Source organism: Meles meles, chromosome 1 (assembly GCF_922984935.1).
Source record: "Meles meles chromosome 1, mMelMel3.1 paternal haplotype, whole genome shotgun sequence".
Taxonomy (NCBI): domain Eukaryota; kingdom Metazoa; phylum Chordata; class Mammalia; order Carnivora; family Mustelidae; genus Meles; species Meles meles.
Genome location: NC_060066.1, coordinates 151,586,447 through 151,604,892, shown reverse-complemented (window position 1 = coordinate 151,604,892; position 18,446 = coordinate 151,586,447). Strand labels below are relative to the sequence as shown.

The following is an 18,446-nucleotide window of genomic DNA, read 5'->3' as shown; positions in this document are numbered from 1 at the left end:
TACTAGATACGTGAAAATTAAATCATAACACACTATAGACAATTCTGCCAACTAAGAACATCCTGAACAAACTGCCCAGTCTCTGCTCACCACTTTACAAATTTCTCTCTGTTAAAATCAGAGATTTAAGAGAAAAGCAGAAGCAGTTTTCTATGATAACGTAAAAGAAATAGCGCTGAAGATAGAAAATACAGACCTCACTGAAGAAAGAAGCAGAAAAGTCACCGATCTCCTCATTTACTACTAAACACTATAGTATCTGATGACATGAGTCATCACAGACTCATTGGTAGTCTGCTTACCAATATGTAAAAACAACATTTTTGAGCCTATAAAAAACCTACTAAAATAAAGTTCCTGCAACTAAAGGCTAAGCTTCAATTAGTCTCAAATAAATGATAATTTTTAAAATGGGTATTTATTGCCAAATACAAAGAAACAACTGTTGTTTTCCCATCCAGAATTTAGATACCTGGTAAGTTATATAAGGTACAGAGTCTAAACCAGAAAGAAAGCAAACAAGAAAACATATAATTAAAACAAACATCTCTAATGCTTATGTATGCATTCAGAGAGAAACTCTTAGGTGCATTACTCAAGAATCATGAGACCTAATGCTAATAAGCTTGGTTATTCTGATTTCCAAGTTTAAAGAGAACTAAAAGCACTCAATTAGAAGGGAAGGCTGAGTTTATAAAGGAAGGTAGCATGACAGCACTAGTGACAATAAAATGAAAGGTAACAAAACTGAAGAAAATTATAAGAAGTCAAAGAACTTCCAGAAGAACACAGAAAAGAAGGTAAGTTATAAGAACATAAAAAGCAGAGTAGTCCAAATCATTTAACGTAAGCAAAAACATAGATATTCTGGCAGTGATGGCAGAAAGTTTTACTACAGGGGCACCTGGGTGGCTCAGTGGGTTAAAGCCTTTGCCTTTGGCTCAGGTCATGATCCCAGGGTCCTGGGATGGAGCCAGGCATAGGGCTCTCTGCTCAGCAGGGAGCCTGCTTCTTCCTTTCTCTCTCTGCCTGCTTCTCTGCCTACTTATGATCTCTGTCTGCCAAATAAATAAATAAAATCTTAAATACAAAAAAAGAAAAAAAAAGTATTACTACATAACCTCTGTCAGCAAAAATGACCCTAAATGAAGAAAAAGTTAGTTAAATTATACTCACGTATAAATACACTTGGATTACAACAAAGGATTACTTCGAGACACCATTCACATCATTTGAAATAAAAGATGCTGACATTCAAAGGAAAAAACCAAGAGTTCACTGCACTGATTATTTTGATTAGTCAATGGCATACTCCTCTTACAACCAAAAATTTTATACTAAGGACAATTATTTCCCTCCTCTCATTATACTTTGTGCAAACTAGTGGGGCCACTCTGGCTGTTATATTCCATACCTTTTTCAATTAGTTGAGAGGGTACACCATTCATGAGTTTTCCCTGGTAACCTCTGACTTTAATATACTCAATTGCATTCCAAAACATCCTCCAAAGTATTTTTTGCAAATCATCCAAAATATCTATCTAAAGTCAAGCTGTAGTCAAGTAATTTTATATCCCCAATTCGTACAGGGCAATTATTTTTCACAGACATACTAACAGAACGTCCTTTAAAACAATGAACGTGAAAACATTTTATCCAATAAACAGAACAGGTTACTTACCCATAATGCTGATTCTCTGACAGATAAAACCAGATAATCATGATTACAATTATAGAGCTTAAACTTGGACTAAAGAATTTTGAAAACTGAGTACCCAGTATCTGCTCCCTCAGATAACCAGGAGAAATTGCCACCACGAATTAGAACATGGGCGTTCTCTATCCACCAGTAGTTCATCAGAATTTCAATAATTAACTTTAAAACCTTAATTATAAGTTAGGAAATGGGGACTGTATGATGCTATCTAGTCTACTTCTGAGTTGTAGTGCTGTGTCAAACAAGAAACTAGAGAAAATAATTCTGCACCTTATGAAGCACAGTACACACGTAATATTATTTTGTCTAGGGCAGGATGACTCCGCTATTGCTTTCTAAGCAAAATCCATCCCTGGTTTGGGAGCCTTCTGGCCCCTTGAAAAAAACTTAGACAAACAGTAAAAGCAGTCTCACAGGGAGTGAATCTACTATAAGACATAATGAGGATTTTCTCTATGCAGCTTCTGAAACCAATGATCTCAAATGATTCACATAAGCATAGTATAAAAGGACATATCATAATTATTTAAAGTACATTAATGAGAACCAAGTTTAAAAACACAATTCCTATAAATATTCTTTAATATAGCTTGAAAATTTCTTACACAGAGACTACATGAGCAATACTCTTTTGATGAACAGTAACTAGCTTATTCTTATACTTTCATTATCTAGAAACTTGAAAATTGGTATAAACATTAATAATCTTATCAATGAGTTAATCTTCCGAAGACATCAAGAATCCAAAAACTCTTCACCTGACTTTTCATCCTCTGCCTATTTATGTAAAGTTTTAAGATCTTTAAATGAAGCTATTCAAGGCCCTTCAAATAATTCACTTAAGTATTCTTGTACAATGAAAATTCAGAGAAAACTGACCAAATCACATTTTTTTTTTGAATATTTATCTTCCAGTGATTGCCTTGTGAAGGGGGTGGGGGTGGGCTCTGAACCTGCTTTCCATACCTGCTTTCCCTAGAGCCAGAACTTCAAATCTGAGAGACCTGATTCAACGCTTCTGATTCAAAATCCACAAAAGGTCAATTTCCAAAGAGAAAAAGCAAATCACAGTTAAATACATGATCTCAGTCAGTCTGGCTATTTAGGTCAAAAAGGGAGTCACCAGGTATTATCTACCACTTTAACAGAATTTTTCAACCTCAAAGACCAGAGTTTTTAGATAAAATACATTTCTTCTGATTTCCCACCCACTACTCTTTAAGAGATCAGATCTAGTGAAATAATCCACACCTGGAATCCTGCTGGGGGTGGGGGTGGGGGGGGATAATCTTCAGTCTCCCTTCCCTTGTTCCTAGTAGAGTTCTCCAAAAAATAAACAAATAAATAAATAAATATGTAAAAGCACACTGTGGGTTCATGGGAATAAAACGGATGGCATCTGAAGATAAAACAGGGTTAAGTATCCAGAATGCCCATAAATTCATTTCTCTGGCCTATGGTCTAATTATCATGAATCAGGTCTAAAGCTAGGCTTCTATACACAGTATCTTTTCAAAAATTCCCAAGTCATTAGATGACCCTATATGTAATACCCTTGTAAATAAGACAGATAAATTATAGGCTAAATGGTAGAAGGTTGCTGATTAAATAATCAATGCTAATTTAGAGAAGAGTTACAACTAGAATAAGAATAGCCATGTTCTCCCAGCTCCAGATAAAAAGTTATGACATGCTCGGTGTTTTCTATCGGTAACATATTTTTGAATCTGACCATCCAGAAGCATTCATTCCCTACTGGTAAAGATATTCGTGTATAATCTGGGCAATGCCCAATTCCCAGTTTCAAAGGGAATTATCTGGAGAAATTTAATAGCATGAAGAGAATAAGAAAGAAAAAAAAGTATTTTGATGGTGGTGTATGTGTATATCTGTGTGCGTAGGAGAATAATATTTAATCCACCCATTTAACTTTTGTTTTTCTTTACCCCAAGTGCATTTTCAAACCGAAAGAAATTAACTTTAGACTTCAAAGCACAGGACACGTATCAGGATGGTATTTTTTATAATCACAATTTGGGTTAAAAAAAAAAAAAGCCAACATTATATCCAATCATCTCTTGGTTCTAAACAAAAAGCAAAGAAATAGGACTCTACTGAAACGAGATTACATCTAACATGATCAAACATCCTCTCTCAACTTTCTTTATCTCTAACCTAGATGCTAATCAAGATGCTCTCACCCTCCATCTCACTCTTGCCAATACGCTTCCATCAGAGGGAAAAAACTTAAAAGTAAAGTGCCTAAAGGTGCTACCTTCAAAGGACTGGAGGAAGGCAAAAAAGCAAGAACAAGTGATTTCTTTTACCCAAGGTCATCAAATGAGGCATTAAATTGAAAATGCTTTCCTAATAAAGCAACTACCATCCAAATCCCAAAGGACTGTGTACCTGAGGAACCCATCAAACTATATTCTCGCAAAGGCTTAAGAATATGGAACATCATTCTTTAAATATTATGGCCACTATCTTTAGACAATTGTTTTATAGGTTTATCATCCTTAAGAATGATCATCAGGAGAGCTCGAACAAAAAAAGTAAAACAATGAATTAATGGGAAAATATTTTCCATCAATATACCAGATAGGCCTTAAAAGAGCATCTCTTTTGCCAAAGTAACAATAAAAGGAAGAGAATAGAAATAACGACTACCATTTTATAAAAATGCACACTTCTTGAGTTCTTGGTTTTTCTCTAACATATGTTCTGCTTCTTTTTCCTGCAGATAAACAACTCTGTTTTTAAAAACTGATGCTTAATAGTAATGCTTAATAGAACTCTACCTGAAATTGGAAAAAATTTCACTTATTTATGAGTTTCTATCTCAAATTGGATTTCAAATATTTTAAATACATAAAAATGCTAACCATTCTACAATAAATGAATAAAATGCTCAGATAAAATGACCTCTCTACTAAACCAAATATTAAAATACCATTTACTTTTTTTAAAAAAGGAAATTTTTCAGAAGACACATATGCTAAAAGGCCACCAAATTATCATATACAAATCTGATCTATAATGCATGGCAAGAAATTATTATGATCCACAACTAGGATTTGATACTTTGTGATCTGATACATACCAGAATCTGGCAACTCTCACAAGAACATTACAAAGTCTCCTTAAATCAGTGTTTTTACACAGTCTATAAAATCTGTGCTAGAAATTCAAAAGCTTACTTTGTAGGAATAAGGGTGATTAACTCATATATGTTTTTTACTGTTGCTGATCACAGTATTCATGATAAATCCTGTTCACTGTTCATTAATCTTCTATTCAGGACTACTCAGAGTTAGCTCCAATTCATTTGTGTTACTGCCCAGAATACTTAAAGCAAATCTAAGTAAAACTGTGATAAATTTGGACACTCTATTTTAAAAAGTACCTTCATTACAAAAATTAAGAAATGATAGCATTTTAAAATAGCCTCTCCTTGTAATTTAGAATCAGGAGAAAGTTGTCTCAAATGCTTTAAGTAAACTATAGAGCAGACTATAACCTTGCTAATGTGCTAATTACAATATACAATTACCCATCATAGTTTTAACAGTAATATCAATTTCTGCAAATCACAGAAGTCAAAGGTAATGCATAAAGTGCATTTTTTTAAATCAAAAGTTTTAATGAGAAATTAGATAAGTAACTAAGATAAAAGTAGATTTCTAGCCTGCCAGATTTCCCTTATCTATATGATGTCTAAGCACTCGTTAATGGTTTTACACTGTCTGGAAGGCATAGACATTTCATAAAACTCTGCAACTATAAATTCAAAGTGTATTGTGATACCTAAAGATGTTTCCATTTTACAAATTAACTGAAATGGTATTAAACTTATTAATAAAAACACTATCAAACATGTTTCCACATGTCTTTTCTGAGATGTGTGAAATATCAAAACTAGAAAACCATATTCCCATTGAGAAGAGTAATAAAGCTGAGTTTTAAAGTCTTTCCTTTTTTTGGAGTTTTTTTAAGAGTTGAGATAATCATTATGTTAAACCTAAAATTTCAGCGAAAACATTAATCTTAACTCTAATAAAAATGCTATGAATAGACATTTATGAACAGATACTGAAAACGTGGGGAATAATAAACAAAGCAGAATTCATGGTTACCATATTTACACATACTCTTTGTTGTGTTTCAGTGCCACATGATCTGATTCAAAGTAATAAACATCAGGATCATCATCTTCTTCTTCTGTATTGTGCGGATTGGCACTCTCTTTGGCAGATGGCAAATGTCCAATATTAAGTCTTGCCTCTGAGGGTGGCTTACTTAGTCCTCCACTCCCATAATTTTCAGAGTCACAAAATATTCCTCTTTCATTCTGAGAAATTTCATCAGGATTTGTGGGAGATTCACTTATGTTATCACTAACAGTTGCGTTTGTTTCATTGGGACTAAGATTATTCTCCTCAAATTGTCCATTTTCTCTGCAAGGAGAACTGTTTTTAGTGGGACTACCTCTGGTAGGGGCCGCCCTTCGTGGTGAAGTTCTCAGAGTATATCGATGTTCTTGAGGTTCTGATAAAGACATCATTTGAGCTGAAACACAGTCTAGAACGGAAGATGATTCTGGTTCTCCAGAGACTGGCATATTCTCAAGACTTGTGTCCAGGGCGTTACTGGTGTTTTCATTACACTGCTCTTTTGAGGCACTGCTATCTCCCACCACATCTACTTCCTCCTCAGAATCCCTTAAGGATGACTGAATTTCAGAAAAGGGGCCTGTAGCTGGCTCAGTAGTCAGCTGATTAACATGTTCCACAGGCAGGCAGGCAGTTACTATTTTGTGGTCCTCCAACTTGACCTGCACTTCTGAATTTGTGCAAGGCACGTTATGGTCTATATAACTGTCCTCCTTCCTACTATCAAGGAACATTGAAGTGTGGGTATCCGAATCCCCATTTTCAGCTACTGACTTTTCCTGCAACACATATGAACCAGTGCTATTTTGTTTAGTGTTCCCATCAGGCTGACAGTCATCACAGTTTATAACAGCTGAATCACTGTCATCAACACCATTGACAGCCAAATAGCCTGTGATTTCTTCAACTACTGCAGAATTAAGTGGCCCTTCCTCACTGACATTCACCTTTTTAATTTCCCTTTTCTCACAATCATCCAGTATAAGACATCGACAAGCTCGTTTAGTCCCTTGAAAATCTGCATCATTGTCCACTACTGTATTCCTCTGTTCTACTGACTCCTTGTCTGATTTTATAGGTGAATCTTCTTCTGAACTGTTTGGTGCTTCAGATCTAAGACAACGCTTAATTCTTTTTAAAACTGGTGAAACAGGTTCTGTTTGCCTTCTCTCACAATTTTCTACAGCCTGCCTTTCTATGTTATCTTTTTCTGAAGAAGAAAGTCCTCTTTTCCTAGGGCTTACCCATGATTCTCGAGTACTTTGCTGTTTTAAATCAGTAGTTCTTCCATTATTATTTCCTTTCTGAATCTGCACTGGCTCTGGTCTCTTCTTTGGTGATCTTGATCGTACTTGAGAATGAGAAGAGATTTCTTCAGGGTGAGCAATGCTACGATTCCTTAAAGTTCTACCACAAAAAGATTCATCCAAGCCGTTTAACCCCACTGTTGATCTTGTAACACGAGTAGATCGGGAAGCAGCCATACTATGGCAAGTCCCTACAATACGGTCATCATGATCCACTCATTGGGAAACCTTCAAAAATGTAAACAAAATAATGAGAAAAAGGTAATAGTTAATACACCTAAAACAAAAGCATAAAGCTATTAACTTTTAAATCCAAGTATAGCCAATATTAATAAATAACATGATATAATTTCCTTTATAAATATTTCCAAAAATGATATTAATAATAGCTAACAATTATGACACCTAATATGTCATTGTTCTATATGCTTTACATACATTAACTCACTTAAGTCTCACAACAATTAAGACAGATGCTATTACCATCCTTACTTTACAAATGAGGAGGGTGAAGCATCTGTATCTTTTAAGTAATCTGTCGAAAGCCACACACTTAAGTGGCAGGGCAGGGCTCTACAGACCATGCCCTTAACCTGCCTCAGACACACAGGCACAAAGGTCCCAGAAAAGACTTCCCTGAAAGACAGGATTTCATCTTGGTTATTAAAAGAATACCCCTGAATTTTTATAGCAGTTATCACAAAAACTATCCCAATCATTTCTTATGTCTTCTCAAAATATTCCTGGGCGGTAAAGTGGTAGGCTCTGCTTTTCTTAATTCACTCTTACTAAAATGAATTTTTGGCCAAATCCTTTGGTAACAAACTATGTGACATCCAAAAAATTTTAGCTGCAGAAGAATTTTTATCATCAAGCAGATGAATAGATATCACAATCCTAGCTTGCAACTCCTAAAAGCCAAACAGAGCAAACCCAAATCATCCTAGCCTCTAGAAGTACAAGAAGTACAGCCATAAATCGGCAACTGAAAGGAAGTATTCTGAAGAGAATGGAAGAAAAAGGATAAGAAGCCTCCAAAGCAAATATGACATCTAAGAAATCAGGACTACATATACAACCCCATCCTTTCCTTTGAACCCCTGTATATATGTATATGCCACAGTTTTAACACATGTTGGGAGATGAACTGGTTTTCTCGTGTGGATGTTTGGTGTTTCTAAGATAGAAATGCAAGGGAAATTGAAAAAGGCCCTGATTGATCAATTCATCTGGACAAACTCTGAGTGGTTATTACTTTCCAAAGGTTCTCCCATAAAGCAAAATAAAGGAGCTATTAACATTTCCAGTACCCACTCTTCTCTTCCTCTTCTGTTTAGCTTCACAAGACAATTTGCCACTTCACTGCTTAACTTCCAAATGGGGTGCAGGATAGAGAAAGAGGCCAACAGTGGCTGTACTAGGTAGTTTCATAGTACCCCCCCACCTCCCTCTGCCATGCTTCCTATAGTCTCCCTCTCATATAAACCCTCCAAATGCCATTCTACCCCTCCCCTGCAAACCAAATATAATCTCTCCTTTGCCTCAACTAGATGTGTCTAATAGTAGAAAGGTTATGAAAAACTACAGAAGCCATAGCAACACACTGCCACACATAAAGAAAAGAAAAGGAACTGTTGTCTTCTTTCTGCCTGCTGACAAATGAATTTAAGCTTCCTAAAAAATACATACGTGATTTAGTGTTGTTTCACAGTAAGGCATACTTTTCAATTTTAATTAACAATGTTTGAAAATCTTAACAAGACTCACAAACCAGTCCTGGGATTAGAGTATGATAATCTGTCCTAGAGAATTCATAGCCATCTCATGAACAAGTACAGGATACCAATCAGAAGTATGAAATACATTTCACATAGTAAACTTTTACTCTTTTGGAACTCATTAGAGGGACATGACTTGTAATTCTCTTTTGCTTAAATCTTGTCATGAAGATTGCAGTCCATTTTAAATCACAGGTAATAAATACTAAATGTCCCATAAAGACCCACTTTTAATTACAAAAATTTTAAGCTAAATTTCAAAAGGTAGTTTAAAAAAGCACAAACTAAAAATTACTAAAATCAGTTTATTTGTTTCAGATACCCAAATCTGTAACTCTCAAATTTGAAGATTCCTGATTTTTAAATATTAATTACCTATGTAAATAGACAAAAGAAACATAATTTTTAAGCTTTCCTTATAAAATCTAATGCAAATAGTTAATGCTAATTTAATTATATTCATAATTTATAATTCAAAACTGATTATGTTCATAATTTGATTCAAAAATAATACTGGCAATAGTAGTATTTTATAAACACACACAAAATAATCTCTACTTTTTTTAAAAAAGATTTTATTTATTTATTTGACAGACAGAGATCACAGGTAGGCAGAGAGGCAGGCAGAGAGAGAGGAAGGGAAGCAGGCTCCCTGTTGAGCAGAGAGTCCAATGTGTGGCTCGATCCCAGGACCCTGGGATCATGACCTGAGCCAAAGGCAGAGGCTTTAACCCACTGAGCCACCCAGGCACCCCTTAATCTTTACTTTTTAAAATCTAATGCCAATTAAGGGTATTTAAACCTCAAAGGATTGCAGTAACAAGCACCCCAGCCCTTCTTTCCTTTCCTACCAATCTAAATGAAAGCAAAATCTCTGCCTTGTCATTATTAATAAAATAAGCCTATTGTTATTACTTACTTGTAAAGAACATATATATTATTACATAGTATTATACATGTATACATAATATATGTAATTATAAAACACTACCTACAATGAGGGCCTATTTCTTCACTATTCCAGTGATCAAAACACTGATTAATATGAAAGGTGAAACCTCTTTTTGTTTCTTCTGATTCCTAAAAAGCATTTTTATTCCATTCATCAACCATAGTTAAGTCCATTTTAGTTAAAGTTCTCAAATCCTACTGAGCCATATTTAAAGCAAACCTGTTTTATACAAGGACCAGCCCTTTGTACCTCAAACTCTCACAAGTCAAAGTGTGGCCTGAAAAACCAGCATCATGGCATCCCTTGGAAGCTTGTTGGAAATGCAGAATATCAGGCCCTGCTCCAGACCTAACAATTAATCAGATTCCCAGGTGATTTATTTGCCTATCAGGATTTGAGAAGCACTGACTCAGACCACTACATCCAGACAGAATTCTTTTAAAATAATAGTCATCAGGTTCAAACTAAATCAGACCTATTTATAGCATATCCTTTAATTCCTTACTTGATTCTAGTAATAAAAATGTATAAATAAAACCATGATTACTCTGGCTTAAGTAGTACCAAAGAGAGGACTCAATCTCTTGCCTGACAATAACACACTGCATGTGCTTAAGGTAATAAATCGGTAAAAATTCTGACAATTAAATGAAATTTAAACACTCTTCCCTCTGAGTTGTTTTCTTCTGTTCTAACCTTTTTCTTCATCTTTTCTACTTTGAACAGGCATATATAAAGGCACATACTTTCTGTAGTTATCTAATAAATCGAATACACATTTCAGTTACCAAAAAGGGACTAAAACTGTCTTGATAATCTCAACCAAGTCTCAATGTTGTTTTGCCATGCTTAGCTAAGTGTTATAGACTAAAGTAGTTATCCTCCTCGTTTTAGCTGCATAATACAGTTACTGAAGAAATTCAGTGAAGAGGTTTGGAGCACAAAATTATATTCCTACTGAAAATTAAATTACTAAGGGAACAAAAGGGAACTTATTTACAAACTAAGTACCTCAGAAATACCCTTGCTAGTTAACTAAATAGGAGACACATGGTGAAAAGCTTAGCCAGCACCCAACTAGGACCAGAAATTCAATCACTCTAATTTCAGAATTAAGGGAAACTATTAGTTAACATATTCATATGGCAAAATGCAACCTCACAACTAGAATGAAGTTTTTCCTACATGTTATATACATACATCAACTAATGAATATGGCACTTCCTAAAACAGAAGAGAATATGACCAACCAATCACGAAAATTAAATAGAGTCCCTTCCTTTCTTCTCCACCCTTGTAACTTTTCCTCCTACTGGACTGCACATCAAGGACAGTCAACCAAATTTCAACCTGTCTATTCATATTAAGCTCCAAATCTTACCTATAATTCTAATAGCTCACCCATGCTGTCGAACTATCCTCCCCCAAATTTGAATCTACCTTTACCTCAAATCTAACTGCAGGATTCTGAAACAGTATCAGCTGTATTTCAGACCATAAATGTCCAGCCCCTGGGACTCCATCTGCAGAACTGGATCAATATGAACTAACAGGAATAAAACTAAAATGATCCACCTAATAAAACACTACTCTAGCTATCGCCTTTACTTATGAGAAAGAAATCTCAAAAAGATTTTTCAAAAATAATGCCTATAACCTTTTGCTCCACTATAATTACTAAAGTAGTATGATTTATTTTGGGAACTGAGAGACTGGCAATCATCCATTAACATCAATCTTCTAGCCGATATTTATTATCACAATACTTAGTTTTATTAATTGAACAATTTTTTGGAAACTGGTCATGAAACCATATCAAACCAAAGTGAAAGGCAAAAAGAGCAAGAGCAACTGCTCTTAAACCTACTTTAACCTGATAGTGGTAATTGCTCAACTAAAGAAATTTGTCTTAAAAGAACTGTATGACAAGGATAGTCTGAACCGTTACTAAACAACTCATGTTTATGTTCTAGGTAGAAGAATCATATTGGTAACACTTTGCATACTTTGAAAGAAAATTGGGGAGAAGCAGAAAGTCAAGGAATTTCATAATGCCCCTTTAATCAAAAATACCTACAGTGTCAAGGACAGGTATAATGCTCTAGAGATTCCAACATACTTAGTCACTTCATTTATATCCCTGTTGGGAAGAGTGGGAAAATATTTCATCCCTAAACCATTCCCTACAGCTCCACACTCCTATGAACTGCCAGACAGACCGCACAATATGCATGCAAAGTATAGAAATATAACAAGTTAACCCTCCCACAAAAAATATCAAACTACAGTTGTCTTCACTACTGCAAAACTAAGTAACTTACCTGTACAACCAAAGATCTATCATTGTGGAAATATTATCTCTTTTCCTTATATCCTGAAGGAGTTGGAGCTATGATCTAGAATAGAGCTTAAGCATCAGGGTTTCAGACTCTCAGCTTCAGCCATGGAGAATACTAGAAACTCCTAAATTCCTTTCTTTAAAATAAAATAATAAAAAAAAATTAAAGAAACAAATTAACTTATGCTAACAGATTTACCTCTTCTATAAGAAGAAACAGCAGATAACAGAGTATCTATTCATAGTAACACCTCTGATACTTCTTAGTAACTCTGTAGCCTCAGAGATACCAAGAAACTAGAAAATGATGTTTAAAAACCAACAAAAACAAACCAAAAAGACCTTGAAATATACTGAATCCTCCCAACAACTCATTATTAGTTTGCATCAAAATGTGGCTCCATTCTTCTCTAGAGTTTATGGGCATTATCTTTTTGAAGTGACCCCAAGACTGCCTTTGATAAAAATTTCTCATACAGAATTTATAATCTCTTATTCTTATTCTAGAGGCTTTCCCAAACCTTGGCCTTCAAGTATTCAAAACTGGGGACTGAACAACAAAAATAAATTACGCACACCAAAGAATCAACAAGTCTTCAATTATCTATATGATAACCCTGATGATTACTAAACTGCCTTTAGACTCTATAATGAAGAAAATTTTCTATTATTTTTGTGTATGGATTTTCAACTAGGACAAAAACAATATGGATTTTGTTGGCCAGATATTTTAATTAATCTAAGTGTACTCCATTTCTTGGACAGTCTTGTTAACTAAGAGTTTTACTTTATGATAATGTATATATGATATCCTTTTCAGAGAATCTGGCTAAATGGTTAAGTGCCCATTTGAAAACAAGGAGGAATACCAGGAAAAAGACTAGTAATGTTTATGATGCAGACAATCAATTTATTATATTCTAAAAGTAGATATTCTAAAAGATTTTCACAGTGAAGGATTACAATTTTAAAACTGATACAGTTAACAAACATGTGAACTAGAGTTACTGCCTAGTAAAAAACAATTTTAGTCAGCTAGATCAGTAATAATATCTAATATCAAGAGATGCAATCTCTCACAAATATGGCCTATAAATTCTTGAAAAACACGAGGAAGGAAAATTGTCTAAATAAAATAATTTAATACTACATTAAGAAATACTCTAAACTAATATAAGGAAGGTGCACAGTGAAAACATGATCCTACAAAAAGTACCCTTGACTTGAAAATTCACTCATCTTACAACAAAGATTCCAACTGCCAACTCCTTAATACCCAACCTCAAAAGCCTTTCACAAACAGGGCAAAATATTACCTTCTATAGTGTGTGGTGGGGGTGGCAAACATCAGGGGCAGAGGATCCAAAATTTAAGATGTGTCTCTGAGTACACATGGACATGCCCTTTCTAGCACTTTATTCCATTTCCAGTCGGCCACCTCTTACCAATTGTGGATTGGGTTTACTAAAGAAACCTCACTCATTATGACATTTACCAAACAAGAGTATCTGCAACTGTCATTTCACAGAACTGATACTTACAGCTCAGTTCTACCAGTATTAAGATAGGCAGAATCACCCAGATGTGTTTCTTAAAAGCCTGATACACTGAAAAAGAAACTTTAGTCAATTACTTCTACTAACTAAAGCCCACTTGGCCTTAATTATGATTACATTTTTTTCTTACCTTTTTAAAAGTGTTTTTCGCCTAGTATTTGATCCCCAAGCGTCTGTATTTATCTGTCATCACTGTTACTGTCCATGTTACATTGAGACTTCAGGTATTAATTATTTATATGGTTGTACTAGCACAACTTGATATCTGTGAAGGGAAACCACAATATAGTCACCATGGATGTGTTACTCTTTACAGATATGTGGACAAAAGTGGTATTTCTAAATACTTAGATAATACACTGCATTCCCTACTAAGCTGCACAAATAATTCCTTCTATTAGGCTACAAAATCTGTGCTATCTTCAACAGACTAAGATGATTTGTTAATACTCTTAAAAATGCTTCTCAGAATACCCACATAAAATGTTTCAAGATTTAATTCTAAATTAAAATTCTTACAAATGTGAGAGCTCCATAGATTCCTTCTCTGACTCCCAACATAGACAGAGCTCATTTTCCAGATGCCTGTAGCTGCTCAGGCATTAATAGAAAAGTATTTTGTGTGTGTGTGTTTTACAATAATATTAGGGAATAAATCTATAATGGTTAAAAATGCAGTAAAAAAGATCATGATTTTTTCTTAAATGTGACTTTAAAACATTCCATGTCTTTTAAAGTAATGATTTTGTCTTATTTAGATTATCCCTCTATGAATTGTTTGTGAACATTATTTTGGCAGTAAAAATAAGATAAAGTGATGAAATAAATCAAGATGAAGCTATCCAAACATTCCCTAAAAGTAAGCTTCTTAAAAACATAACATGGTTATAGATTACAACTCTGAGAAACACAACAATGTGCCCATAATCATGACCAAAAGCATTATATAAAACTTTAAGTCATTTCAACCAGTTTATTAGTAGAAAAGTGAGCTACTAAAAAACTCATTCTAAAATGATTTACCATTGTGTGCCATTCTAAATTCCTATATAATAAAAAGAAAATGCATAGAAATGCAGATAGCTGGAGTGTCCTTGGGTGGCTCATTTGGTCAGATGTCCAACTCTTGATTTTGGCTCACGTCATGATCTCAGGGTCTTGAGATCAAGTCCCAAGTTGGGCTTCATGCTGGGCATGACACCTGTTTGAGATTCTCTTTCTCCCTCTCCTTCTCCCCCCCCCCCCCCCCCACTTGTGTGGGCATGTGAACACATTCTCTGTCTCTCAAAAATGGAAGGAAGGAAGAAGATAGATAGCCTTACACCTGATTGTGAATAAAATTTGATACTGGAGTTGTCAACCTGCCAGATCTTACCAGCATAAAGTTTCATTATACCAGAGTAGAAACTAATATAATGTTTTGTCAATTGTTTCAATTTAAAAAAAAACAAGCAAGAGAACAAGACAATAGAATAGTGTTTAAGAAATACTGATATCTATCACCAAGTACTTAAAACAAGTCTATTCATTTGTTTACAAATGTTAAACAATGCCATAAAAAATTAACACTATTAATGTAAACACTAAAATCTTAAGTGTTCCTAAGCTTAAAAGTTGCTATAAATTCTTTTGTAACAAGCAAATTAAACTAGCCAAAATTCTTATATTCCTTACACTGCATTTTTTGTTTCCTTCACTATACATTTCAAATGCGGCAGAAAAACTAGTTCAATTTGTGACAACTACAGTAATTTTTTTTGAATTATTTAACTATAGTAACTTTCAGAAATTTAAAAAACTTAGCTATTTTGTCTTTTAAAAGCATACAAAATAGAAAACAAACCATTTAAATCCTATTTCTAAGGCCTTCGTATTTATTCCTTGCTACAGAACTTTGCTTGTTTTCACATACTAATAAAATCAACAGACTATTCAAGAATTCCAAAGGCAAATCCAAAACCAATCTTGACTGAAAAGAATTACTTTTCCTACTACTTGCAGTCTAACACTGGTGCTACTGTGCTAAATAGATTACAAGATCTAAGATTCATGGCACATATGAAATCACTTCAAAAGACTACAGAAAATCCCACTAGAAAATATTACCAGTTCTACTGATAAAACAAAGTTATAAGGTACACAACAAAGTAAAACTGTGACATTTAAGCTAAATGCAACCTAAATTATAAGACACCAAAAATTTTTTTAGTTTTATAGAACCTGGGAAAACATTCAAAAGTTATATATAGATTCATATTAGTACCCAATTCTTCAGTTGTTATAAGTGAAAATACTGAATTGTGCACTATACCCTGTCTTTAAATAATTTGAAAAGAAACAGACAAGGACATTCAAAGGCGACTGTAACAAGCATTAAGATAACAATGGTCAGGGACAGAAACACCTTTGCTAGACAATTAAACTTATCATTTGCTATAGAGAACTAAATTGAGTATTTGGTATAACCCAAGTATAACCAAAGAAGAGTACACTTTCCTGGCTCCCTAACTTGTTTGGAACCATGGTTTCAGTGTCTTGGATGCCTTCAAAAGACTTTAGAGATGAGTCTGTATTTCAGTCAACACAAAGGTAGCAGAAGAATCAGGTTTGATAGAAAGAGAAAGAAACAGGATTCCCTATCATCAAAATTAACTAACAACTATCTGACCATGAGTAAGCCACTTGGCTCTTCTGTGCTTCATTTCCTCATCTATAAAACAGGAGTACTTCACAGGGTTACTCTTAAGTTCAGAAGAGATTCTGTCCGTAAAGTACTGTAGCTTAGTGGTTTTCAAACACTAGTGTGCCTAAGCAATTCCTGCACCCTACCACCCCAGAAATTCACATTCAATAGAGTTCTGGATATGCATGCATAAATCTGTATCTTTAGTTAAGTACTTCAGGTCACTGCAAAGTAGGGGCTGTAGGGGTTCTGGGTTCGAGCCCCAAGATGGGTGTAGAGTTTACTTAAAAATAAAATCTAAAAAAAAAAAAAAAAAAAAGAATTAAACCACCCCAGAAAATTCCTAACATTTTAACAAATAGCCCTCACAAGCTCCAGCATACCAATGGCCATGACTCACACTGCCCACAGCAATGGTCTGTATACCTTCCGGCTAGAGCAGAAAACCTTCTAATTCAAAGAATATCAAATACAGTGCTCAGAGGGGCAATGCCTTAGTAGTTGGGCAAAATGAGTTCTAAAGACCAAAAGCTTTTGTCTGCAACCCTGCATACTCATGATGCAGGTAATAAAAGTTGAATGGAGACAGTTTTCATCCATAACTGAAACTCAAATCTTGATAAACTGATACCAGATCTCACATAGCCCAGCCACATTTATAAAGTGAAGAGTAATCAGTCTAATCATAGCATAGGATCACTAGAATCAAACATTTTGAAAAGTCTGTCCTTGAAGGACTAAGTATGTTCTAATCTTTACATGAGGACTCTACATTCCTTAACCCCCATTACCATGTAATGGCAGTTATATTTGCAGTTCCCACATGAAAGAAGACCTGAGAATGTATCCCAAAAGCATGAGCTTAAAATACAACACTGCCATATTAAATTTTTTGTTGACATTAGTACCAGCAAAGGGTCTGGAAAGAAAAGGGGGGTGGGAGCTGGATGTAAATGTCTTCTCTTATTTATCTGAATACGGATTTCTTAGGTAACTTGACTTTCATTAAAGGTATTTTTAATTAATTGGGTCAACTTATAAAATGTTTGCCACATTTAAAATCAGGTGTATTTTCTTATATTATAGTTTGTTCCTTTATATAAGTCAAATAGACCTAAAGGAAGAAAACACATAAAACTTTGTATTTCAGTATGAGTTACCTGATTTGAATCTGATTTTTCTTTACCAAACTCTAACTCATTCATCAGACTCATGTTTATCTACTTAGCAGTTTAGGGAACAATTTGGCAATTTTGTGGTTTTCTGAGATTATCGTTCTCTTAAAGTGCCAGTGTTTTAAAATAGCGTTCTTGTAATTTTACATGCTTTTGTGATGGAGTGCTGTTTTGTTATATAATTTTGACTTGGATTCTTTCCATTTGCATTTGTTTACGTAATTTCAGGAGGAGTACTGAACATCTGAGCCCTGGATGATATTAATAAACTAATAATTGCAGAGGTTTAAAAAAAATCAGCAGACATGAAAAGGAGGAAAATACCAGTCATAATGAGAAAAATAAACAGAAATTGATCCATACATGATAGATCTACTAAACAAGAAGATTAAATCACTTATTATAAATGTAGTTCCTATGTTCAAAAAAGTACATGGAGGGGCCCCTGGTGGCTCAGTGGGTTAAGGCCTCTATCTTGGGCTCGGGTCATGATCCCAGGGTCGTGGGATCAAACCTCGCGTCGGGCTTTCTGCTCAGCAGGGAGCCCGCTTCCTCCTCTCTCTGCCTGCCTCTCCACCTACCTGTGATCTCTGTCTGCGAATTAATAAATTTTTAAAATCTTAAAAAAAAAAAAAGTATATGGAGACAGATTAAACACATTAGGTAGAAGTATGAAAGACTTTTTAGAAATTTGATTGTTTTAGTATTATAAAAATTATTTTCGTATAAAAAAAAAACTGGCTGGGATTAGCAGGAGATTAGCCACTG

The 18,446-nt window shown here is 34.5% G+C and overlaps 1 protein-coding gene across 4 annotated transcripts in view; it reads right to left on the bottom strand.

The window, feature by feature from the left end:
- ZZZ3 (zinc finger ZZ-type containing 3) overlaps positions 1 to 18,446 on the bottom strand; it is a 116,328-nt gene that overhangs the window by 51,453 nt on the left and 46,429 nt on the right. For 3 of the 4 annotated variants that reach the window (XM_046014776.1, XM_046014804.1, XM_046014785.1), the window contains exons 2-4: positions 13,951 to 14,085; positions 12,248 to 12,401; positions 5,869 to 7,424 (exon numbers count right to left, since the gene is read on the bottom strand). In XM_046014776.1, coding sequence (XP_045870732.1) covers positions 5,869 to 7,373 — 1,505 coding nt within the window. In that variant the 5' untranslated portion in view covers positions 7,374 to 7,424; positions 12,248 to 12,401; positions 13,951 to 14,085. The remainder of the gene's footprint in view (positions 1 to 5,868; positions 7,425 to 12,247; positions 12,402 to 13,950; positions 14,086 to 18,446) is intronic. The other variant, XM_046014795.1, reaches the window with a different exon arrangement.